Source organism: Sitodiplosis mosellana, unplaced genomic scaffold (genome assembly GCF_009176505.1).
Source record: "Sitodiplosis mosellana isolate CC-2019 unplaced genomic scaffold, AAFC_SMos_1.0 Smas_scaffold_1, whole genome shotgun sequence".
Taxonomy (NCBI): domain Eukaryota; kingdom Metazoa; phylum Arthropoda; class Insecta; order Diptera; family Cecidomyiidae; genus Sitodiplosis; species Sitodiplosis mosellana.
In genome coordinates this window covers 10,753,256-10,780,310 of record NW_022595244.1, presented here as the reverse complement: position 1 = coordinate 10,780,310, position 27,055 = coordinate 10,753,256, and the positions used below count along the sequence as shown (strand labels likewise).

At 36.7% G+C, this 27,055-nt stretch overlaps 1 protein-coding gene across 5 annotated transcripts in view; it reads left to right on the top strand.

Annotated features, from left to right (window-relative positions):
- LOC129565847 (neuroligin-4, Y-linked) overlaps positions 1 to 17,365 on the top strand; it is a 167,106-nt gene extending 149,741 nt beyond the window's left edge. For 2 of the 5 annotated variants that reach the window (XM_055441139.1, XM_055441149.1), the window contains 9 exons: positions 8,259 to 8,501; positions 9,678 to 9,840; positions 11,106 to 11,318; positions 11,403 to 11,541; positions 11,711 to 11,747; positions 11,843 to 11,885; positions 12,085 to 12,156; positions 12,273 to 12,385; positions 12,549 to 15,585. In XM_055441139.1, coding sequence (XP_055297114.1) covers positions 8,259 to 8,501; positions 9,678 to 9,840; positions 11,106 to 11,318; positions 11,403 to 11,541; positions 11,711 to 11,747; positions 11,843 to 11,885; positions 12,085 to 12,156; positions 12,273 to 12,385; positions 12,549 to 13,552 — 2,027 coding nt within the window. In that variant the 3' untranslated portion in view covers positions 13,553 to 15,585. Of the gene's footprint in view, positions 1 to 8,258; positions 8,502 to 9,677; positions 9,841 to 11,105; positions 11,319 to 11,402; positions 11,542 to 11,710; positions 11,748 to 11,842; positions 11,886 to 12,084; positions 12,157 to 12,272; positions 12,386 to 12,548 lie in introns of all 5 variants that reach the window. The other 3 variants (XR_008687667.1, XR_008687666.1, XM_055441128.1) reach the window with 3 other exon arrangements.
- The last annotated feature ends 9,690 nt before the right edge of the window (positions 17,366 to 27,055 follow it).

Sequence of the window (27,055 nt, the reverse complement as noted above, 5' to 3'; positions counted from 1 at the left end):
GTAGAACCCACACACACAATAAATAATAATGTTGTGAGACCTGGAGGCAGCTTCGTAACCAATTCTCGGTATATATGTCTATTTATCTCATCCATCGATGGAACAGCAGTCGAGAGTTGTGTATCATGCATTGGAATCTAAATTGGAATACCCGTCAAACTGTGTACGTGGTGCGCCATTATGTTGCTATGATATCGATTTGAACAATAGACTACACTTTCTTCATGCCGCTCTATATCTATCTATAGACCATAGATTCTTGCAATTTTTGTATATATTCAAAATACAATGGATTCACCGTATGACACATGTGCGTTTTATTACAATCATTTTATCATCTTTTGCATTGTCACTCCAATTTCGTTGGTTGGCGCTAAGAGAGGAAGAATAAAAAATATATTATGGCAAAAATTGAAGGAAGAAAAATGAGTTTTCACCAAACATTTGCACACCTGCCGATGCATATGGCGATAAATTGATAGAAAAGACACACACACACACAAATAGAGAAAAAGAGATAGACGAGCTAGAGAGACTGGATCAACGGAATGGTGTAGATACGAAACTCAACTACCATCACGAAATTTCAGCTGAATGACGAATTATTATTTAAATCCAACGCTCAGCCGTGGATCCTGTGTCACATATGCAAATTACGGAACAATCAAACGGATTTTTACTCTCATTTCCCTCGTCTCATCATAAATGAATTGGTTTCAAAGTTGGCGCTTTGTTATTTTTAACGGGCACAATTTTCTACCATTCCTACCCACTCGAACCCGGCACACATTCTCAATGCATGTATTGATATGCAGAGATGTTGAGATGCTTCGACGCCCCAATGGAGCGGATATGTGCGAACTGCTGTGCGTCTTTGTATTGGCATTATGAATAAGCTCAATTCATTTGAAAAAGGTACCTTCATTTAACATACATTTTTCAACCGAGTTGGAAAAATCATAGCCAAGTGCTTCTAATATGCATATACACACATTTTTCGCTAGGGAAGCTTCAATAATACGACCTAAATTTTTTGCAGAATAACAAACGTTTTGTGAATCCTTTTCCTCCAGTCGAGCTGATCCAATAAGACAACTTCAACAAATATGGTACACAAATTTTCTGTTGGTGTATTTCCTTGCATAATTTAGTTCAACATAAAGATGATGCTGTACGATTTAAAACCGAAAGAATATCGAAATTTGAGAAAAACCAATGCTTACGAATTAATTAAATGACAACAGGAGTGTCGCTTGAGTTTAATACAATCAGCACTTGTATTCGATTCGTAGGACTGTGATGGGTATTTCATTTAAAATATATTCTGTTTGCCTCTTGAAAAACTCGTATCCTTTCCAATTGAAACTCGGCGTGGTTTTTTTTATCACGAAATTAACATGTGCTTGAGCTCATCAAAACTTTAAATGTATATTTATGCGTTTTTTTTGTCTGTGCGCAAATGTTTGGAGAAAATTTATGAAATGAATTTACTTTAATGCATGCGACTATATAGCGCGAGTATGGAAACGCGTTACTGTCAACATTATTTAAGTGTCTTTGGATAAGTCAAATTTTGTTATATGCAAATAAATGTTATGCATGCGCAAAATGACATTTTAAAATGTTTGCTAATGAATTGAATTCAAAGTTTTATCTCATCTCAGTACGTGTGATTTTCACAGTACCGGTTTCGTTCTCACACATTCCATGAGTCAGTTTCGAGTGAAGTTTTAATTTATTTAACCCCGGAAATATGTTGATGCATCGCATACGATGACTTTATTACTACGAGGAAAATATGCACCGAATCTCTCTCTCTCTCTCTCTCGCTCTTTCGACGATGCACAAACTATTGTCAGTTCGGGTCAATTTTATTGTTACTCTTTGCATTTCATCGGTGCTTAAACGCATTCCTATGTAAATTTTCAATAAAAACTTTTTTGATTTGCTGACCACAATATTACACCGGCGCCAGACTAATGTGTTTTTGGTTTGAACTGTAAATTTTCGGGCCAAAAATTAGTTCCCATTACCGAAATAGCTTGTCTGTTGTTCGCAAACATTCCATCATTTTAACCTTCGAATATTTCGCTCGATTTTCCCGGGAATGAACAACGAAAATGCAAGAATATATGTGTGCTTGATGCGCATCATCCGGGATTCGTTCAATAAATATCTGGACGGAAATTCCAACTACAACACTTGACGTGAGTATAGAATACGTAATGATTGTGAAAGCTGTTGCGATTCAATTAAAATCCTACCGAAAATATTTATTCTGTGAAACAATGGAATTTTCAATTCTGGCAAAGCGTAAAAAGCAATTTAAAGTCAAATTGCACTGGGATAAGAATTTTATTCATGAGTGCTGTAAGCTTCAAAATTTCAGACATGAATTAATTGCGTGCTTTACGATTTGCAATTAAAACCGACCGTTTGAGTGAGGTGTTTTGTCGAATTTTTCGGTAACAGTTGAATTCAGAATGGGCCAAGTGTGTTGCATTTATAAAATACTCTTGATTCACTCGGTGCAATTATCGGTCGACGAATGTCATTTTTATCAAACGCTCATACGTGCCATTTTTATGCACAATATTTAGATGTGCATCATTTGAAATTTGTGAAAATCGGTGGTAAGTGCATATATGATTTAATGAATCTATTATTCACTTTACCGCAGAGTCTCCCATTAATTGCGTCGATTATATCACATCTCCGGGTCCATTTAGTCGGATCGATCAATCTAATTATATAATTGCATGCGATGCATAACCGAGATAAAAACGCACAATACATATTTAAAATCCATTAAATTTTAGGATAATTACAAGGTATATTCTCTTTAATCTCCACATGAAAACGATTGTTCGAGGTTGAAATCGCGTTTTTATCGCACAAACAGCCGCTTGTTACTACTGCTGCTACAGCGGCTGGTGCGTGTTATATTTTTCATCCGAGATCATTATATCTGGCTATTTAAAATGCACACGCGTGCAATGTACACCACAGACCATAAGTTTGGATACCCCTATGAAACGTTTTTTTCTACGTTTTTTGAACATTTTCACTTGAAATTTAGTATTGGATATGAAAATATATCAAAATTCTGACCGAATGGAAGTTTTGGAAGATAACATTTGGCTGGCCTATGGCCATCTTTTGACCTTTGGGCTGTGGGAGCCAAAATCGAAGTCTTAAACGGGCCATCGGATTAAAAAGTTATATACGCCATTGGAAAGGTCTTGAAAAGTAGATGTGATTTTTGGTATTAAACATCAAAATCGGCCGGCGTTTGGCCAAGATATGGCCGTTTGTAATTTTTGGTCGAAATCTTCAATCAGCCATATCTTGGCCAACAGCTGGCCGATTTTGATGTTTAATACCAAAAATGATACGTACTCTCTGAGACCTTTCCAACGACATATAGCATGTTGAAATTGGACAAGCGGTTTGAAAGTTAAAAATTTTGGGCCAAATTCATTCATAGGGGTATCCAAACTTATGGCCTGTGGTGTATGTTGTCTCATTTTTCGGAATAATTTGATACCAACATTAACGGTCATGTGTATTTATATATTCGAACGCATTTTAAGTATCTGCCCAATGAATATGTTGCATAGTGAATTCAAGTCGCGTGAATGCCCAACATAATGTTGTACATTTTGCATGCTCTCTCTCTACCTGTTTATTGGCCGATGAAAATACGCCACTGTTACATGCCGAGTATCGTTAACAATGGTATCGTCCCTGATGCAAAACCGACTGCTGCCAGTGCAAACATATGAAACGTGAACGTCAGATAGTTGACAGGATTGATTCGCATTTCCTTGGAACGAAAACACCCACAACGGGTCGCTGTCATCAGCACACAACTTTTACATTTTCACACGAAAATTGGAATGCCATCGTGCCGTGACCGAGTGGGGAGCACACATTTTCGAGAATTCCAAATTCCGGTTAATGCGAATATTAATTCGTGAATAAATACAAATAAATGTGAACGAAATTCAACCACCAATGCGCAGTATTCTGATAAATAAAAAAATATCCGCGAATTTAAATTTTCAAATAATGTACCACAAGTGGATCAAACCCATTGAAATAACCAGCATGTAATGTTTGACTCATAAACGAAAATATCAATGAATGCATGTATTTCTTGTGAAATATATCGTTTGCTCGAATATCTTTGTGACACTCATGGTATTGATGTCGCATTCATATATGTGATATAATGGGTGAATCGTTCGGTACAAAAATCAAAAATTCAAGAATTTTCATTGAAAAACCGGCTGAAAACAGAGAATCATTTGGTTTACAGCCCATTTTGATTGGCATATTAAAATGATTGAGAACCAAAAAATGTGTTCGAAATTCAATAAATTCAATATTTATTATTCATTTAAGCAGAACGTATTATGAGCTGACGTCAGCAGCACTAACTAACGTCAGCTACTGACGAGTATGCGTTGTTGTTTTAACGCATTTGCAGTATAAAAATGAGATATCCTCCAAACATACCAATGTTATGATTGCTTACCCTTTCGTTTTTATACTGCAAATGAGTTTACACAACGCAACGCATACTCGTCAGCAGCTGACATCAGCTCATAACACGCTCTGCATTTAAACGAAATGTAATATTCCCTTTTCATTGCAAATAAATCAAGATTTTTTGAACAAAAATGTTATTAATAAAGAACTAACCCTTTGATCGGTTCCTTTTTCATTGCAATCATGTATGTCTCGATATAAATTGTGAAACTCATAGCTGCAATTGCCTGTATAACATATGAATCAAATAACAGATTTATAATAATTACATTTCACTGACTGCGACAAGTGCACTTTACAAGAGTGCAGCAAACGTTTTTTTTTCTCGTCGAATTTAACTTTATAATTTTCGCACAATAGACTGTGTTGAATGGTGAATTTCCGGCGCGAATGAAAATGTTTTCAAAACATAGGATGTAGCTGAAAATTAATTTCGATGAGCACCTTTCTGGCAATGTCAGCCGCACAAAAGTATCAAAATGCATTCAAAAAATATTCATATATTTGCATTCAAAATTTAAAAAAAAGAATTACTTTTGCGCAGTATTAACGACCAACCAATGAAAAAAAATCGCTTTTTTCTCGTGATTCAACAGTCTTTCAATTTCATTGTGTGCAAAATTGCATGTGTTGTACCTCGGTTTCCGATCGTTGTTGCAGCGTTTGCATTTCGGGCGCAGTGAATGAAAATCAATAAATTCTAACAATTGCAATGTCGGAAACCATCGCCGGCTTTCGAAATAACCCAAACTGAATCGGTAATAAATTAATGAAACGGAAATCGAATTTATTAAGCATTTTTTTGTGTGTGTGTCCTCTTTCACTGCTTTCAACTCTCGCTGAATTTGTATGCATTTACTGCACAAGATTATGACATTCACTGTACCTCCCGCCCGCCAAAACACGTGCATGATTTTCATTGCGTCAATTGAATAATTCAAATGGGATAGCAAGAATTAATTTATTTGTTCGGCATGGAACGTCTACAATTTATGAATTATATAGAACGATACGAAAAGGGTGCCACAAATGGCCGGAGGCGAGGCGGAAAGTACAAACGGAAGGAAGGAAAACACGAAATGTGAATGGCACGGAATTGTCGGAAAAAAAAACAGCAACAACAACATTTTTCCACCGTTCATGTCCAAAGCTCGCTGGCTGCTTTTTTCTCTCCTCTTGTTGCTGTTTCGTGGCGTTCATTGCCTGAACATTTACATTTTATAATTTTTTTTTTCCAATCCCAAAATTTAGTAATGAAAATGAGAACGCTGCGATGACTTCGAAAGGAACGAATGAAGTAAAAGAAGAAAAAAAAAACAGAATTAATAACAGCTTTTTTTCGGTGGTGCGCTTGAATTATCTCATTCGCATATTTTCCCTCATGCTTGAGCTGGGCTTGTGTGATTTATGAATTTCCTTGAAGCAAAACAATTCGTTGTTTGCATTCGCTTTTTCCGCTCTTTCTTTCAACTTATTATTTCTTTCTCGCTCTCTCTCTCTCTTGCGCGCGCGCGCATTTCACATAACATTTGAATACATTATCATGTATGGATGCGAAAGAAACATGCTTTCTTTTGTTCATTTGTTTATTTTCGCGCTGAAGGGTGTTGCTTTGCATGGTGTTTTTTCCTCACCCTCTCCCTTCTCTCTCTCTCTCTCTCTCTCTCTCATCGCAAAGCGATGAGCATATAAAGAAAAATACAAGAGACATATACAATGAATGTTTTTTCGGTACACCATTTGTGTAATGCTGTTGACGTTACTTTTTTTTCACCGTCGCTGTTCTTGTTGTTGCTGTTCTCATTTGGGCTTTTCGTTTCGATTTTCCGGCAATGTGTTGCAGATTACGAGTTTTTAACGCCTCAGCTTTAGGCTCGCCCATTTTACTTTTTTTCTCCTTTTATTTTTTTTCGCTTCACATGTGTATATTTATAGTTAGTTTGCTTCGCCTTCGAAGCGTTCATATCCTGTCACGTACTTCTGTCGGATGTGAGAGAGATTTTATTATTATCATTACATTTTTACATTTTTCCGACGTATCTCCTGTTTGTTTTCGTCGCTTGTGCTGTCAAACCGTACGACCTATGGAGTTTGGCTAAAGCATGTATATACGTGGATGATTTGAGGATGAAAAAAAAATCCACCGGAAAGCTCAACGAACAAACATAACTGACATCTGCACTTGTAACAACACATATTGCATTCACGGGTCACCCGGAATGAGGTGGAGAGAAAGAGAGAGAAAAAAACAACCAGCAAAACACACATAACATATCCAGAGATATTTTAATGGGTTTAATCATTTCACGTAGCGAAAATATGAACGCGTTACTCTTTGCTTCATTTTGCTCTTTTTTTCTGCAGCGCAATTCTCAATTCAAACGAGAACGAGCACGCATAAACAACAAACCAGCAAACAAATAATTTTGTATGAAATCCACTTACACACAATATTTTTGAGTGCAAGGATAACCATCGCAAAGATCCCCAGACCACACCCGAAAGCAAACAGAGTGGAAGAGTGAGAGTGAGAAAAAAAAATCACATGAAAACTCATTTGACAATGAATGACCGTGTAGAAAACCCAAGGACAATGAATCCCATGCTTCGCTTGTTTATTTATTTATTTTTAATTTTCAGCTACAATTCTTTTTTTTCGCTCTCGCTCTGAGCTCGAAATCTGCGTCAACGTATGTTTTATGGTGTCGCTGCATTGTGGAAAAACGTTCATATAATAAACAGACGTTGGCCGACCGAGAACAGGAGGGTGCGAGAGAGAGTGAAAGCGAAAAAAATGGTAGAAAAAGCAAAGATAAAAATTAAATATGCATTTTACGCGTATGTGCATAGTTGTTCGAGTGCACGATATGTTGTTTATCGTTCAAGTTTTTAGCTTTTTTTCTCCAGAACGAGTGTACGCTCTCACGCTGCTCTGGCCATTGCAGACAAACTATGAACAAACTGCAACGGCGACGAAAATTAAACACAATTGCGTTGCGATACTATCATACTGTTTGTTTTCCCCTGGATTTGTGTTATTTTCCCGTTGCTGTAGACCCTCTGCAAATAATATTGCATGCGGCCCTGTAACACTCTCCTGGTCAACTTCTCGCAACCAAGCACAAACACAATGATCTTTGCTTTTTAACCTTTGCTAACAAGAGCTTTATTTGAGAAGAAGGGAAAAAAGAACGACTGAAAAAATCAACGAAGAGATTTAATTAATTCGAAAAGAGTCATTCTTTTAAGTGTAAATTGTCCAACAAGCGTATCTGGTAGAAATGTTGGATCAGTTTCTGTTCTATGTTTGATCAATGGTTGACAAACAAATACGTTCGCATCGCATGTGCGAAGTGTAAACAGAGCGCAGCAGATGTGTGGCATTCCGAAGAATTTGAGCAATCGGTTGAAAGAGGCGGAATTAATTAGCGATGAAAACAAGCGATGCAGAAAAATGCAACTTGTGTGCTGAATGCAATTTAGATCGAGGTTAATCTCGTTGTCACCTTCACTCTTTTGCTCGACGTTTTTGCTTATTAGTTTGATCTTGTGCAGTTCATACCACAGCCACCTACACACAAACACACACACATTTTCGATAATAAATCCAAACGAATTTCGAGCATGACATCCACAGTGTACTCATATCCATTTTTTTCCTTCTTTCTCTTTTTTCCCCTTCACTATTCGTCACATAAACACAGCATTACTATTTCATCGTGCAATGTTACTATCGGGATCGGGTCTAGCGCCATGGTCTCTAGTGAGCGATCCAGCTAAATACGCTGCCATTATTTCACATCATGTTAATTGTTCGCCGGATCTGGCATACTCACAATTGATGAAATGCTTGCGTGAACAATCGTTGGACGTTTTGCTATCAACGCCAATACGTCAGCCCGACTTTGGCAACGCATTTGGACCGAGTGTCGATGGTGTTGTTATCGGTAAGTTGAATTTGACTATTGTTAAATTATTCAGTGAAAGGAAACCTACGAAACGACTGGCTCCACCACGTACCAATCCATCGAAATGAACAAATGAAGATTATACACAGTGCACGTGGAAACGCAAAAAAAGAACAGGCGAGGCAAGGCGAGGCAAGTCGAGGCGAGAAGAGAACGGGTGAAAGAGATGAAAATGGAAATGGAGCGAATGCCAGCGAACCAACAACCGAATCGAATTTAGCAACTATTGACAATGCGAAACCGATAGCGAGCAATAGAATTGGCATTGGATTTTTATTCAAATGTAATAAACGTTGACCATTTGCCATAAAATATTCCCTCTGTTCAATGAAGTTCTTGATAAAATGCAATCGAATTTGCAATTTTAAATTGGAAATTGAATCCATCGAAGGGCTTTCTTTTTTTGTTGCCCCGTCGCTTTCTATCTCTCTCACCAATTCCGTATCTATTCTTCGATGCATGCTACCTCTTTCTGCATTGTACATCAAAGTCGCCGAGTAGCATTCCATCGATGATGACAACACTGCTGCCGCCAACGACAACGACGTTCATGATGATTTCCATTCAAACCATTTTAGACGCATGTCCATTACGGTGCCCGTTTGTAGCAGAATGGAAGAAGGTCATGCGAAAAATATACACGATTTCGCTTATTGACATTCTTTTTTTTGTCGGTCGTGTGCACTCACTCTCTCCGTTTCTCCTCTTATTTAAATTTGATTTTCAATTAAATTCAATTTGAACACATGAAACCGAAACACCATATTCCATTCCATCGCATTGCCATTATCCAATTTGGTTTCTAAATGCTGGTGTGTTGCCTTTCACCACTGTACACATCTATCTATTTCGTTGAACAAATTAAAAAAAAGAATAGACGCGCCCGATTCGCGTGCACAAGTGCAAACACATTGGATATCGCGTACGCGCGCGCGCGCTCACTCCATCGTTCAACATATTTCGTTAAAATTAAATTTGAAATGTTCATTGACTTCTCTTTTCCGTTTCACTTTACTTTCTCTCCTTCTTCTCTGTCTATGTTTCTCCCTCTCGGTCGCTCGCTCGACGTCTGGATGTTGTTTTTCTCACACTCGTATTTCTGTTTTTCTTCGTTCGTTGTGTGTACACGTTGTCAACGTCATTTAAAATTTGCAGACACTGACGAAATGGGGCAAATGGAATCAAACCACTACGATCACAATGCACGGCAATCGCAACAACGAGGTGGAAATCAACAACAACAGCAAAAATCAATCAATACACTTAACATGATTAATTCGGTTTTGCTACGAAAAACCGCCCTCAGCAAATTGTCAAGGTAAATAAATTTTTGTTAAAATTTTATGAATCATTTGACATTATCTTTAGAGCGATTTGCCCGGTTTTTTGTTCCTCTTCCTCTCTCTTGCTTTTTATTTCAGTACAAACATTTTTGTTTCAATGCGCCCCGGGACTAGAGTGGTAGTTGCGTGTATTCTTGCGATTTTCCAAGGAAATTATTATTTGCTGCGAATGTGTTCTGTTCTACGTGCCATAGATATACATATAAATAGACATTTCATCTGTTTTGTGCTTTTGTATCCATGATACTGATCGTGTATTCCGAAAAGGGTGATACAATTTCTTCCGCATATTCTCAAGTATACCCTTGAGCTAGGCTGGCTGTTTGATACAGTTTGTCATTCAAATTCGCATTTATTCAGTTCGGAATAAATATCACGGTGTGTGTGTGACATCCATCCAAATGCTCATACATTCATTTCAGGGCTTTTCCTGTTTACTTTTTTTTCATGTATGTCAAACGTTTATTTCAATATTTTATCAACTCAGCACGGTTGCCATGAGGAACGTTGCAAGAAAAAAGAGCGATTCTAGTGAATACTTTTGCTATGGCAATATATTTTACTGATTGAAAGTTTGGATCAATCAACACTAATCTTTATCCGGCTTACGAAACATTTTGTTTCGTCGAGTAGAAAAATCTCACAAATTTCTTTTACGCTCTCTCTGTGTTTCTCCCAAACACGAACCGATTTTATCTCGAACCAAATGTAATTTCAATTTCGACGTGTGGAAACACGTTTCTTTCAACACATGAACCGTTTTTCTACTCACTTTCCAATTTTTTTTGCTCGTCTGGTTCATTTTTTTTACTGTTTATCGTGCGGGATATCGACAATTTTTGTAATATACTAGTTTATGTTTCGTATGCATACAAAATGAAGATAGTGATTCAAAATTGAAATTGATGTCTCGTCGTCATCATAGTCATCATACAATCTAAGGGTTCGACACATGAGTGTATCCAAAGTGTACTGAATATTGATGTGTCGTTTTCATTTTCGCATTTAATTTTCGCATATTTCCATACAATCAAGTTTTCAATTTATTTACTTTTTTTCCTCTGGGCGCTCTCGAGTTTTATGTTAAAAGAGGACGGAAATCCATTTGCTTTTTTTTAAATCAATTTTTAGTTCATATCTTTTCGTCCCAAATTAATATTGGATGTGTTTTTCCTCACTCCTCTGCAAATAATTTCATCTTTTTTTGATTGATTGACCACTTTGAATGGGGTGCACACAGGTACGATATGCTCGTCGGTGTTACACGTGCTGAAGCATATTTTGCATTCAATTCGGAGGATGTGCAGTACGGTATCGAAGCGGATCGACGTTCGAAAATTCTGCGAACATACGTTCGAAATACATACAGTTTTCATTTGAATGAAATCCTAGCAACCATTGTAAATGAGTACACCGACTGGGAACGACCGATTCAGCATCCAATTAACATCAGGTATTAATTGATTGCGTTTGAAAATATCGACATGTTCTAAAAAAAATACACACTGGTTTTTTTCTTTGTGTCTCGCCGCAACAGAGACGAAACATTGGAAGCTTTGAGTGATGCACAATATGTAGCGCCTGCAGCGAAAACCGTCGATTTACATTCAGCCAATCATCGAAATTCATTCCTCTACGTGTTTGACTATCAAACGAAGTTTGGCGATTTTCCACAGGTGAGTTATTAGCAGCAAATTTCATTCTATTTATGAACAATTAATTTCAAAAACGGACTGTGGACTATTTTGATCAATGTTGTCATGATCATCATACAGCTTTTGTTAAATGTTACAATTTTTGTTCTATGTTATGCAATTTATTAATTTACTTCATTTATCCAAACAGCGTCAGGGTTGTATCCATTCCGAAGACTTGCCTTACAGTAAGTACATACAAAGATAAAATCAATTGCTATATTTTGCTTCAATACTTTCCAATAAAAATTACACGTGATCATGAAATTTTACCCAATTTCAGTATTTGGTGCACCACTTATTGGCGGGTTCAATCATTTTGCGAGGTAATTCACTTTTCTTTTGTTAGACTAGCTAAGCTGATTAAACGATTTATTCCATTATGGATGGTATTAATGATGAATTAACGGAGCGATTAGCTCAAATTTAATGCGCAGCCTATCAAATCTTAGGATTTACTAATACTAAGAATACACGTAAAATAGTAATCTAATGCACATCCAATTATCCGGTATATTTTTGCAGAAACTATACCAAATCTGAAGTATCGCTATCGGAGTCAGTGATGCTATATTGGTCGAATTTCGTTCGAACTGGGTAAGTTTAAACCTCTAATTATAGCAAATCATTGCATTTTCCATCACAAAAAAGTGATAACTAAAGGAATTTAACGCATAAAATTTACACACAAATAAACACGCACACACACACAGAAACCCAAATGAGCCGCCGGAACCAGAGCATGGTGGTCGGCAAGAGAAGAGCCGCTTTAAAAATATCGAATGGACACCATACGAAACTGTGCACAAAAAATATCTTAATTTAGGTGAGTATCATAACAGTGGTTGAAATTAGTTTTCATCAAACTGAAATTTGTTCGGTGTTTGATGCGCTTTGAGGAAATAATTAGTTTGGAGGCAGTAATCAGTATCGAATTTCAATTTCATTTCATTTCATTTCATTTCTTTTCGATTTTATCATTACTTTAGATACGAAACCGAAGCTAAAAACGCATTATCGTGCGCATCGTTTGTCATTTTGGTTGAATTTGGTGCCTGATTTGCATAATTCGGGTAATGACGATGTTCCTTATTCGCATCATCAATTGGTCGATGATGATACGGATCGGCCACCTGTTGGGCCAACTGTGAAACCGTTAAATCCACCGCAAGGCAAAGATCCGGGTCGAAGCTCCAACTACTCACTATTTACCACACAAATGTTTTCGCTGTTGAATCTTTCGTCACAGAATAACAAATCGAACCAACGAGTGGCGAACGATTTTGGTGACGATCACGAAACAAATGAGCTCCATGGCACCGGTAATGGTGGCTCAAATGACGATGGTTTTGCCGCCTATAGTACAGCATTAAGTGTAACAATTGCCATTGGATGCAGCCTGTTAATTCTAAACGTGCTCATCTTTGCTGGAGTTTATTATCAACGTGATAAAACCCGGCTGAATGAGCCCCGAAATGGCAGTGGTTCAACGCAAATAGGACACGGCACACTGAATAGTGTGCTGAAGAAGCGCAACGAAAATGGTCAAATGCCAAATAATATTTGTGGCGAGCTGGAAACACTTACGATTCATTCGAAAAGTGACCCGGCCACAATATTAAGTCATCATCATGCGATGCAACATCATCAATTGCCACCGCCCGAATTTGCTGACATACCACAACGAGCACCGCCACCGCCCAAGCATGTGAAAACCATGACAATCATGGACGGTGGTATGAGCGTAGCGACAGCGAATCAAATGCTTCCGGCCCATGCATTACAATTAATCGGCGCCAATTGTACGGGAACGTTGCAGAAGAAAAGCTGCGTGAAAATTAGTAATTCGGCTGCAAATAGCCAACAACAGCAACACCAACACCAACAACACCAACAACAACACCAACAACACCAACAACACCAGCAACATCAGCAACAACAACAACAGCAGCAATGCCATAGTCAAAATCAAATGGATGAACTACGTGTGTGACGTTAGTTGAGTGTATTCGATAATACTAATGCCATTGACACTGTATACGATGAAACTGTATTTTGAATTGTTAGCTTTTGCTACAAGAAGGAAAGAAAAAAGAACGATTTCCTTTTTGTGTTAGTGTTTCATATTGTACATCATGGATTTGAAATTGTTGCGCTGCATCCGCGTTCGATATTCAGCACGATGATGACATCCAAGCTTTCGAACAGGGTGTGCAGATTGTAAGGTTCCATATTTTATACAATATTTTTCAAACATTGAACGTTCTTGTTTTGTTTGATCTCGATTTGTTAGTAAATTTCGCATTCCTTTCTTCAAGCTTACGAAAGCAAGTGTATTTCTATTGAAACTATCATAAATGAGTAAAAAGCACTCAAATACATTAAAATTACCAAGGAAAAAATAATAACACGAAACATCATCATTAACAACTATGCCCACATTCATGGTGGTTTTTCGTTCACCTTTGAGAAAAAAAACTCCGCTCTAATAGTTAAAATGAACTTTGTATAAATTACCATATGAATTTCAATAACCTGTAGTATAGTGTGTGCGAGTGAGAAACTCGAAAATAAAAACTCGTCTAGATGTTCATTTTTCATACTTGATATAACTCATGAACTGTGGTGTGCACGGAACATTCGCGATGCAATTTCCATAGCAACGTGAAGGCACAGAGAGGAAGAAAAAGTAGTCAATGTGTGGTTCGAAATAGAATTGCGTATCCTATCGTTAACTCTTCACTCTGCCGATGATGAACTGTGCTGATGATAGTGGAAATATTAACCAATCGACCAAACAGAAGAGAAAAATTAATAATTATTACAGCAGGAAAAAAAACCATACAAACACTATGTATGAAAAGGTAAGCATTTTTTGGATTGTTACATTTTCTGGCCGTTGGTTCGTTTATTCATTTTCAAAGAGGAAACAAAAAAATTAAATGTAAATAAATCTAATTAAAAATGAAATAGTGTGTGATGAAAATTCGATGAAAAGTTGCCGAGTTCCACATTTTTCGCTCTCTTTCTCACTCTCTGAGAAGAGTAAATAAGCGAAAAGGACTTGCATGTACCCATTTAACATTTAACGAGTTAAATGTAAACATTTTCTACATATCGACGATTCAACAACCCAATAAAATGAAATGAAAAATAAAAACACAAAATCAACATACAACCCATTGAGCATTTGACCGGATGAATTATAACATAGAGAATTTAATGGGCAGCAGACAGAAAAAAACAACAACATCGAAATAAATTCGCAATTTCTCTTCCGCAATAAATAAATCTTCATTATATTAAAACGAGACCCAACAAAAATTGTGATCTTATTTTAAATTACAATTTATTTATGCGATGATTAAATGCGATTATTTTGTACAAAATCATTTGTCGAAGGAATTTTCAATTGTTTGGTCATCAGTGTGCGTCTGCACACACACACGCACACATAGTGGAAATTCCGGTGAAGAACGCAATTTTAATTGAATATTTATGGTATTTGTTTTCCGTTTCGTTTCTCAAAAAATGCATGTATCGAATAAATTGTTCCGCTTTTTATTTAGGGCGAATGCAATTTATTTTAATAATCGAACAAAAAAGGCAACAACAACAGTAACATACGCAAGTAATAATTAATGAAAAGAGTCAACACAGCTCCAATATCCAGCATGAAACTTCGTCGTTCACCCCATCTCTGGGCTCCTGCCATCAAATTAAAGCGAAACACATAATTGGCTTGCTGCATCCCAAATGAGGCCCAAACACATTTTCGGTGATTTTGATCCTCTGAGCTCAAACAATCCAATAAATTATATCAATTAATAATAAATCAATGTAATTTAAATTCGCTCACTAATTCCGACTGCAGCTCGGATGCAGCATATGCATTACTGCCTCTGGGCAAACGGAAAAAATACGTTTTTTTTATAAATGAAAAAATGCATTTCCGAAAAATGCGATCTCCGTATTTTTGGCAGGGATTGTGTATTCGCTGCTGAGTAGGCCTAAGCTGAGCTAAATTTGCTAACTCAGGCGCCTGAAGCGTTATTTTAGCACATTCACTGTGGTAAGATGTCATTGATATCAAAGATCCATGTATGCGCTGAAATACCGATTCAGGCGCCTGAGTTAGCAAATTCAGCTCAGCCCAGGCCTACTCAACAGCGAATACACACTCTCTGATTTTCGGTTGAGTATGAAAAAAACAGCAATATCCGTTTGGAGCGGACTCGTCTCTTAGCTGTGAGGTCATGCGAATAAAAAAAAAGTCAGCATTTTATTTATTATTTTTTTCAAGTTCTTCGTTCCATTCAATCATGTTGAATCGTCTATAATTCGGTAATACATTAATAATATAAATGTGAAATTTCCCATTATTCAAATGAAATCGAAAGAAAGTCAGTCGACTGGCGAAATTGAGTGTTTACAGATTTATTGTAGAGTTAATGTCAAAGAACTCATAACAATACATTAAATTTATGTCGACATATGTGGAAACGTACACAAATGATTGGACATGGAGGATTGACAGTGGAATCAGTGAATACGACAAAAAAGACTGAATTTAAAAACGCATCACACAAACAAGCACAACAAACGCTTCAAATATATCCGCAATCGGTCATCCAATACATTCCCCTTAAAACGATTTTCCATTAAAATTGATGCAATATACGTATCGTTAGTTAATTGATGAACAAATTAATTACGACGATTAAAGCTCTCGCACCACATCCGATTTGTGATTCCAATCCAATTCGAAAATGTGTTCAATGCAGATGAAACTCTTTGAAATTTTGTATGTTAAAAAAACCAATCCGTAATTCATGTATTCAAAGTTATTGGTGTGCTCATGGAACTCATAGTTGACGAGCCATGAATCTTATAAAATGTGAATGTTTTCTTCTCTGAAAGCAAATAGCTTTGTACAAAATGTAAATACTATCCTATTTGTAAGGTAAGCGATATGTTAAGCTAGGTAAATTTTCCAAAACAAAAGACATGTACTAGAACTATTTAGCGATATTTAATGATGATTCAATCATCATAGGAGACAACAAAAAGAAATCATCTCTATTTAAACCCGATATTACTGTAATAGGATCATAGAATAATATTTAAAAAAATGATAATTGAAATTCGATAATGAAATTAGACATTTTAATGGAATTTGAATTAAATAATCCAATATAACGGAATACAGTCGAACAAACGAACAAGAACACATGATGTTTATTTACATGGATGGTTTTAGGATAACTAAATAATAACATAAACACACACACATACGATCACGTGTTCACGGCTGATTCTAGTGATAAAACGTTGAATGCAAGCGAAAATGCATCTATTATAACACGTTGACAGCATATTCGATGACACAGATCTCAAACAAATAAACCATTTGAGAAGAAAAAACAACATACACACATATTTAATTCATTCAATTTTACCATTAGATCTTAAATTAATGCATATTTATCCGAAATAAACGAGCTGAATACTAGTCCCGCACATATACATATTTGCGAGGACGAACAGAAGTGCGACGGTGATGTGAAAGTCAGATGGATAATCCCTATAAAAGAGAAACGAAAAGGTCATAAACAGATAAAATCATAAAAATCCAAAGACATGTTTAACGAGTTTAATCGATTGATATTAAAATCAAATAAAACAACCAACCAAAATGGAAATCACTTACATTTAAGTAAATTTATCACTATTTTAATCGGAAGTCATCGTTATTTAAAAAAAAATTAAAAAAAACTTCTAATTAAGACAGGACGTACTAACGGGCAGTAAACAAAATTTAGTGTATACTTCCGTGGTGAAAAAAAAAAAATCCGTGGACAATGTTATAAAGAAAAATAAAAACTAATAACAAAAAATTCGCTCCCTCTCTCTCTCTCTCTCTCTCTCTCTCTCTCAAATATATGATTTCAATTTTCAGCGGCAAATACTGAATGATGAAAGGTGAGTTGAAACGACAGCGATCTATTTAATACAATTTTGATCGATTCAACCACTTTTTATGCGAATATTGGGTATTTTATTAATTTTAATGAAATTGTCACCATCTCAAATATTCGTTGCCTTTTCAAATGAAACCGCATTTTCAAATAGCTTTAGTGTAATTAAATTTAATTGCATTGCCATACATTGTCATAATTGCTTATCAAGTGCAGCTATTTTGTGGTGTTTTGTGAAATAAATATTAACAATTTCGAATTGGCAACCTAACAACAACAAAAAACACTCCCATCACAAATGATAAGAACTGTGCAAACGCACAACTCAGACATCAATGAAAAAAAGGCCTGATTCCATGTACAAATCGACACAAACAGCTAGCACAAACGAAAAAATCGCGCAAATTAGTCACATTCCGTCTATTATTGAGATAAATATATAAAGTTAATAAGTGTATTGAATAAAAAAATGATAATTTTTCGAATAATTCCGCTCAATAAAATTAATATTGACCTTAATAATTTTTCCGTTGCTAGTGGTGGTGGAATGGCAATTTTATATTGATTTTGTAACTTTATGTTTGCGTGTGACATGGAATATCGCATCGGGAAAAAAGGTTCCAATCATTAATTCATTTCATTTTTCCATGGAAGCGGAAATGCTTGTAATTATATTCGTTCCACGTGATCGAGTCCGTCGACCAACCTAACGACAAGGTGTATCAATGCACAAAGGATTTTTTCTCCCTGGACTTAATGTGGTAGTAATCGATTGGGGACGCTTTGCTAAATCGAAAAAAAGCCATTTCAGTATAGAGAGAGGGTGAGTATCCATTTGCAATCGACAGAAAAAAGAGCTGGTCGAATTTAGTTGCGAATTATTAATCCGTCGCCATGAAAAGAAAATATCATCAAAACTGATTGTGCGAATATATTGAACATTGTATTACTAAAGCATTAATCATGGCATGACTCTCGCATACGATGCATTGATGCTGGGAATTGAGTTTCACTGACCATTGCGCTCGATTTACATAACACAGAATGTGAAGTACCAAATGTCTGATTACGCTTTTATCTATGCTGCCTCCACCCCCCAACAGTTGACTCAATTTATAAATGGCATGCGATTTGGTTGCTATTCCGGAATGCAGAAAGGGAATTTCAAATGAGCGTTGAGTGCTGGAATTCCAACATTCGAATGACATTTGCATTGAGGGCGTAAATCAAAATGTGAACTAAATACGCTGGGATTGTAATTTAAAATAATAAATTAAAAAACTAAAACTGGTTATATCAGAATTATTTGCTGGAATTCTGCCTCGATATCGGATTCTCTCTCTCTCTCTCTCTCTCTCTCTCTCTCTCTCTCTCACACACTCTCTCTCGCTCCCTCTAGGCATTTCGAAATTCGAATCAAAATTTGTTTGTTTTCGGGATACGCGATATCCACGCAGCGGCTAGCTTCAGTTATGTCATATTTTTTTATGTTTATCGGGGTAGAATTTTTATTCGATGAGCCGTCACATAACGTGCGTTTAGCATTCTGTTGGCTTTTATTTCGTTCAACCCCGAAATTTTATTGATGTCATTTGAATAAATTCGCTTTTGGACGGATTTACAATTTTGATATCGATATACAAATACACATATATATCGGCACACTAAAAGCATTCCGTAAATGCAAACATCCAGAACATATAAATATTATTATAGATATGTGTTATCAGCAAAATTTAATCTATTTTATGATTTTAATGCCCATGTGACGTGTATTTTATTTTTCCGTTCTATTTTTTTCTTCTTTCATTCGCTGTTGTCGTCGTCGAACGCTGTTGTCCTTGCGTAACTGTGTAATTGAGAGAGACACAAGCACTCAATGTGAACGGCGATTTCAATCGAATGAGAGATGATCGGGGGGGATTGAATAAAAATGTCTTTTTTTCCATCTCCAGCATATTGGATCCATTGAAATTGAGTTTTGTGGAGCTGTTTGAATTTCCGTGCAATTTACGATGGATTATAAATGTGAATTGGTACGTATTGCAAAATGTTCGACGCAAAAAGATTCAATTACATTGCCTCGAAGGTTGATGTGTTGTCACTAAGCATCAAACTGTTTTCCATGGCTAAAGTCAGTTTTAATTTGTGAGCGCGGCAAAATTGGTTTTCCTAAGATATTCTCTCTCGCCACACTTCATGCGGCGTTGGAATAAAAAGAGCAGACGAAAAAAAAATCCTGAAAACGGAACAAAGCGGCTATTTGTAAATGAAAAACGTGTGAACGCACGAGAAAAGGAACGTGACTGAGGTGGAAACACCATAAAAACGCATTATCCATCGCATGCCATGACCTTCATTAAATTCAATTTGTCCAACAACGAACGTAAGTGTACGCAATACCCCTCCGACCTGGTAAAAGTTTGAGCCAAAGTAGCAGCGAGATGGGTGGGTGTTGTGAGTTCTTCACTTCGGTTTCGTCGTCTGGTTTCCTCCATTACGAGTTCATTCCAATTTGAGCAGGAGATAATTTCGCAAAGTGTTTGTTCCACACAAAAGGCTGTGATTTAATGTATCATTTGCTTACTTTTTCGGCATTTAACCTTATGAAATCTTCTTTAATCGATATCAATTATGTAGTAATTTTTCGGCGGCTCTTCAATCCCTGTGCCAATGTATTTTATCCACTTTAGTGTAATGCTGAAGAGTATTGTCGTGTAAGTGGAATGGAGGATGGAGATGCTGTGTGCTTTTGAGCCCTGTCCATACGCTTGTATGTGTGTGCGTGTGTGTGTTCGGCGCAGTAAGAATATTAACGAGTCGCCGGTCATTAAATATTTGTTACATTAAATCCAATCAACACAATGCGCTACAGAAAAACATTGAGTGAGTCGTTAATGCTATCGATAGATGTGAGAGAAAAGACCGGAAAATAAGCGAGTTTATAAAATCAAATTATAATCATAAATTACATTGAACTTAAGAGAGTACGAGCAAATGAGTGAAGGGAATTCCAGAGTCAAGTGTTTTGCCATTTGCAAAAATCATTGCTGCCATCCGAGTAACGAACGAAAAGTTTAAGAAGAATTATTTTTGATGCGTCTATAAACTGTGGCTGAAACTAGCTTCATTCTACGATTCGTTCTTTTGGTGAATCCAAGTGATAGTGCATGTTTTGTGGCATATATTTGCTGCTATATACGATTCGGAAGCATGTTCGCATCAAGTCGTATTAAACTAGCAGATAAGTTTCGATACGTCACATACGACAATCCAATAAATTACCGTCGCATAGCTCTTTTCCCGCCTCCTTCACTCTCTTTCCCTCTATTTCCATCTCAACTGGATGCAGTCATGAATACCATCCAACGAAATGTTCCCAATTCTCTCATTCTCTTTCTCGTTCGCAAAGCATTTGTATGCGCTTGATATGGTTGAATGTTTCTATCATCTCGGCGACTTTCCAGCAAATATCTGCTCACACACTATTCTACGTGCGCTCAGTACACAATCTGTAATATTTTCAGTGGTGATAAAATGTTTAATTGATGTCAAAAACTTACGCTTTAAATTATTGCCATTTAAAATGTTCGCCAATTTTCCGGCGCAAAAATTAAATGAGTTCGAGTGAGCGAGCGAACGAGCAAGGGAACAAGAAGGAGTGAGAGAGAGATAGACAACGAGTGCAAACGTGTCTATGTGTGCGTGTTTTTACCAAAGTATCAGACGAATTGAGCCGGAGCACCAAGTTTATTGCACAATAATTATGCACCATTAAACACTCACTTTGGCAAATGAGAAAATTTGCAAAAGCATTTTACATATTAATATAGTGTTATACTAATGGATGTGCGTCAAATCGTTTGGTGGCTTAGTAGCAGCCGCCATTCTGAAGCTGGTTCACCAATGCGATTACAGATTAATGGCAGAAAAACAATGCACACACATACTTTACTCACGGTATAGCATGGTGCCACCGAAAATACATCGTTGCTTTGATTCAGACAATTTCAAAATTTCCAATTGCATTTCCACAAAATTCCAACAGATTCAAACATAGTAAAGCAGCATCTAGGGTATATTCCATCCCAATTTTAATTCATTTCACTTGTGATTTTTTTTATCTGCAAAAAAGTACTACAATTTATTGCCGTTAACAAAATGCAAAAATGTGCCCTAAATTCGATGAACGAAAAATCGACATACTCCTGCTTCGCCGTATTCTTGGTAGTTTTTAACCAAATGAACATTGAACTACGGTTATATCCCTAGACCGAGATACGATGAAACATTTTCAAACGAAATATACTTTCAACGGTAACTTAGTAATAATAAATTGCTATCAACAAAAAGAGTTACACATTTTAACCCTCGAATGCATTAATTTTTCCCAGGGCTGGGAGTACTGGTACTTGGTTGATTTTTGGCCATAATTAATTAAAAAAATATTCATGATCCTGGATTCCTCATGTTCTAGTCAGAAAATGCGATTGACATAAATCAGAGAACAATCAAATCCATTGTTTAAGAGTGTCAAAAATTTGTCTAATTTAGAGTTCGAATAATTTATTTTGTCAAATTTATGTTTTTGCATACATTTTTGTTTATAACTTTACAATCACACTACATAGACGAATATTGCAAAAGACAAAAATAAAGAGAGAACATTGACGAATAAAAATTCTGTTCGAAGCAATGTGATCCGTGCCGGTATTCTACAACACATTCCGAACACTTTGTTCGGAATTATTCTGAACGTTCAATTCCATTTTGGAAGGTGGCACGAAAACGTTATATATGGATTTGTATCTATTGATTGAACGTTTGGAAGCCACCTTTCAAAATGCAATTGATCGTTCAGAATAATTCCGAACAAAGTGTTCGGAATGTGTTGTAGAATGCCGGCACCGATGTAAGGTTTACGTTCTACAGGCGTTCAAATGTTGCCCGTCTAGAGGCGGTTGTATGCATTAGAGGGTTAATCGACAAAAGGACTGAACTACAGCTTGCGGTACTTTGCACGTTGTGACTCAATTACGGTGAACTTATTTAGGGGCAATAGGTAGAAAAAACATTTTCGTTAAAGTCAGTGGACACTTGGAAAAGTAGTTCATGTAGCACGCACAAAAAACGGATAATATTGTGTTATGCATGTCGATAATTGTTACCATAATCACCATTTTCACAAATTTATTACAGTATTACAAAACAATTGATTCAAAAAAATAAAATCGTCGTATACATTTCGTTGAAGCATTAAAGAAAAACACTGGTTAAGTTGAAAACATTTGCTGGTAATTCAAAGTAGTTAAAAACAAAGTTTTAAATCAGATTCGTAAAAAAAAGTGTGGGAATAACAGGAAAATCAGTACATAATACTTGACATTTCTTCGTATACCATCAACATAACGTGCTAACAAGTAATTGGTGGTATATTTCCTCCTTAGCTCGGGTTTTATTTCGTTAATAAACTTTTCTTCTTTGCATGCAAAGTTACTTTGGAAATATCGCATCTTATATTTCCATAGAATTCATCCGTTTGAAGAATTTCGAAATAGTCGCAAGCGACGGGTGGCTACAAACAACTGTAACCATCAGTTTATGTGAATTGTAGTTGAAATGCTCTCCTTTTTAACATGGAAATTTAATGAAAATTTAATTGATAACTCGTTTCTCTAATTGTGATTTGGATTATTACTGCAGTTAACTATGTTGGAAATGCCTTAACGAGTAAATTCTTGGAAACTGTTGATGGGCAATGCTTTTGAAACGATAATTGTGTGAACACGATTTGTGGGAATGGAATAAATATCAATGTTGAAAGGGAACAAATTCCAAATGTTTACGAATTTTGTGCATAAAAACCATGCTAAAGAGCGATGTGATTATTTCCATCATGTACAGAATGCAACATGGAATCAAACATCAAGATGGATTACCAAATCAGATATGTGTAATTTTTTCTATGGCAGTCATAAAATCAGAGCAACTTACCGACTCAAAAGTACAGGACATAAGTGATTGCACCAACTCAACGGTAATGAAACGCAGCGAAACGAAAACGACATAAAAATTGTCAAACAAATAATAACGGAGCGCATTTGTTCGTTCGTTCATTCGTTTGCTCGCTTGCTGCCTCGCTTTTGCTAGCTCGCTCGCTTGGCGGGTACATCGAAGTCAACAGAGATTGGATGGAACGTGCAAAATGTGTGCATGGCGAAGTGCGTTCTACTGAAAATGGAGACAATACCCATTGAATGAGATGACACCGACGCGCAAATATGATAAACCTAATGTATGGAAGCACGTCACACACACATATATATATACGAGCAAAAAGTTCGATCATCCAAACGAAACGAAATAAATAAATAAAATATAAAAAGTTGAACAATAAAATTGTAAGTGGGGCGAACATTATTCATATCATGCTTTGATAATAATTTTTAACCCTCTTGTCATAAACAGATACAACACAATACATATATCATGGAAAGCGGAGCCAAAGTTGTGTGTGTGTTTTTTCCGCTTTTTCTTCTTGTTTTTCTTCCTCATTCCCTCATCTATTTCTCGTTCATGTATCGTTGTTATTTGTGGATCCAAGATCACCGCTTTAACTCCCATCGCATCCGAGCACATGCAATATCCAGAGTAAAGAGGAAAGAAGAGAGATAGAACGGAAGCGCACTTCTTTCATGAGTCCATGTGCGTTGCTCGGTCGGTTTTGTTGTAAAATGTATATTCTGTGCCATCGTTTTTCCTCATGCACATCAATTGGACCGGATCCTAATCTCGCGCACACACACACACTACGGCACATATGTGAAAAGTTTTAGTCGCGCTGGGCGTGAAAAGAACAGAAAAAAAAAATATCACACACACAATACAATCATTGCCGGCAAACGAGGGAACAAAAAGCCGAAAAGAATATGAAGAAGAAGAAGACGAAAAAGGCGGGAGGAGAGAAAATAATAATAAATATTCAATGCGCTTAAACTGGAAAAACATATATTATTATTGGACAACCCGATTTCCGGAGCGAAAAGGCGAAAAAATGCCGTTAACGTAAAAAAATTATATTACAAAAAGCGAACAACAAAACTTTCAACGATAAAATAATATATTTCATTGCCATTCCTCGGTTCTTAGTTCGTGCCGAGCGCAAGTCACTTCCCTTTTCAATTGTCAAGTTTTCGAATCTTTTCTACATCCGAATCGTTTCGATATTTATTTGTTGGGCTTTTGCGTTCTCTCTCTTTCTGGCTTTGGGAATCATGACGATGGTGTTTTTAGACCAGAGATAGGAAGAGAAGGGAGCAAAAAATGTTTATTACCATTTGTTGTATGAGAGTGCGGAGGCAAAATTTAGCCATCCAAAAACGGTGAACGCTGCGATTTTGTACAAGCACTCCAATCCCTCTGAAATTCAACATTTTGTGAAAAGTCCATTCGAAATGGTTGGCCCGTATTCTAATTTTACAGCGAAAATGGTCTGTGGTTTGTTTGTTTGTTGTTTCTGCCGCTGCGAGCGAAATTCGTTGATTGTGCCGTATTTGTTGTGTGCTTTCCGGTGGTTTTAGAGCTGCATTCTTCTTCATTCTTTGAATGTTTAACTCTCATGTTCGAATCAACTTCCGTTTTCGGACACTGAAGCCAAAATATTGCCATACCACAAAAGCGTAATGTGTTTCTGTTCACAGACTCTGTGGGATGAAAAACCAATAACGCATACAAACTGACATACTCGTTCTCCCTCGCTCGCTTCCATATACCACCAGCACCGAGACTTCAAATGAATTATGCATTTCACTTCAGCGCATCGCATCGTATACACACACGCATAAGTCGGTGGTTCGGTGTGCATTTGCATCTGACGAATAGGGGCGTGCACTGAATTTACATGAAATATCGATCGATTTGCTATTAAATTCAAATAAACTATCCGTGGCCGTTTTTCAGCTGCACATTCAATGCATATTCAATGCGAACGGAAAGAAAAATGTTTTGACAGCGGCAGCGGCAAAAGAAGCCGGCAAACGAACGAGATCGAACGCGGTCTCCAACATACACACAAACACCGCTGCATTCATGGTAAAAACGTGCTGTCGACAAGCAAACCTAACGATTATACAAAGGCCTGGCATAAGCTCAACTTCCACATGAATTGTAATTTGTCTATTGTTGTTATTGAACACAAATTCACAATATCTTTTCTGTTTTTTCCCTTTCCTCTCATTTCTCTTGCTTTCGTGCATTTTCTTTCCGTTCGATGCTCATCAATGAACTCGCAAATTGCAAAACGTAAAATGGGAAAGCGAGCCGCGAAGACCAAAAGGCACAGAGGGAGCGGTATGGTGGCGAGCGAAATAACACACAAAAGAAAAATGTGGTAAATAAATTTAGCATCGCGCGGATGCACATTAAGATAGCGAACGAAATTTACAACGAAAATAGAGACGTCCGAAAAGGAACGAAATGTAAATAATTTCATTGCAAATCAATTTACCCCGTTCGATGGCCGAACGAGAGAGACAGCGAGAGAAGATTGTATGCAGATTATTTAACAAAATTAACATATCCAGTTAAAAGAAAAGTGCTTTTGAATTAAACAAACGATGGAGCATCACCAGCACACGCTTTTCGCATTTTCAACACAATGGAACATTTTTTGCCTTCTTCACTTTACAGCGAACCGGTTTTTTCTCCTCTCGATTTTCCTTTCTCTTTGCAAACAATTTAACCGAATTTTCTCTCTGACTTTCAAAGAATGTTTTTGGGATAAACATAAACGCGCACACGGTGTACGCTGACCGTGTGATGGTGAAATAGCAATCGATTATCAAGCAGGCATGCCAAGCGATTGTGCCGGAAAAATGGTTTCGTGAATATTGATTTGAATTGAGTTATCGTAGGTCATTTAAACATATTATATTGTTAAGCACGCTCAACCGTGTTTTATGGTAATGTGAACGTGTGTGTATTTTGTGTGTTTGCAATTCACTTAGCGCATTGTAAACGTAAACGACGACGATGTGGAATGTGCTCTATTTCTTCTATACTCCCAAGGACGAGATTTCCATATCGAATTTTTTTTAGTCGATGCTCAAATCGACGAATTACTCGTACGATTCGAATGCTAGGCTTCCAATAATGGTTTGTGTTATTGCTATCCGTGTTAAGCACGAATTGAATGGCAAATGACTCTTCATCGGATTCGATATTTCGTGTTAATGTGGTGGTTTTTTCCTCCTTCGTCGATTTCAATATAATATATATAAATTTTATCTCAAGAATAAAAGGGTGAATGGCGGTAAATCGAAAACAATGCCTAACGACGTTGAACCAATCGACGTATGAATTTCAAACGACTGATTCGCTATATTCGAATGAAGAAAAAATTTATTGCGCAGCGTGTATAATGTATATCGATAATGAAACGCAGCCAAATAGAGGCTATTAAAAATTAACTTAAATTGAACGATGCGAGCGCCCCCAATTTCAAAGGGCACATCAATGTA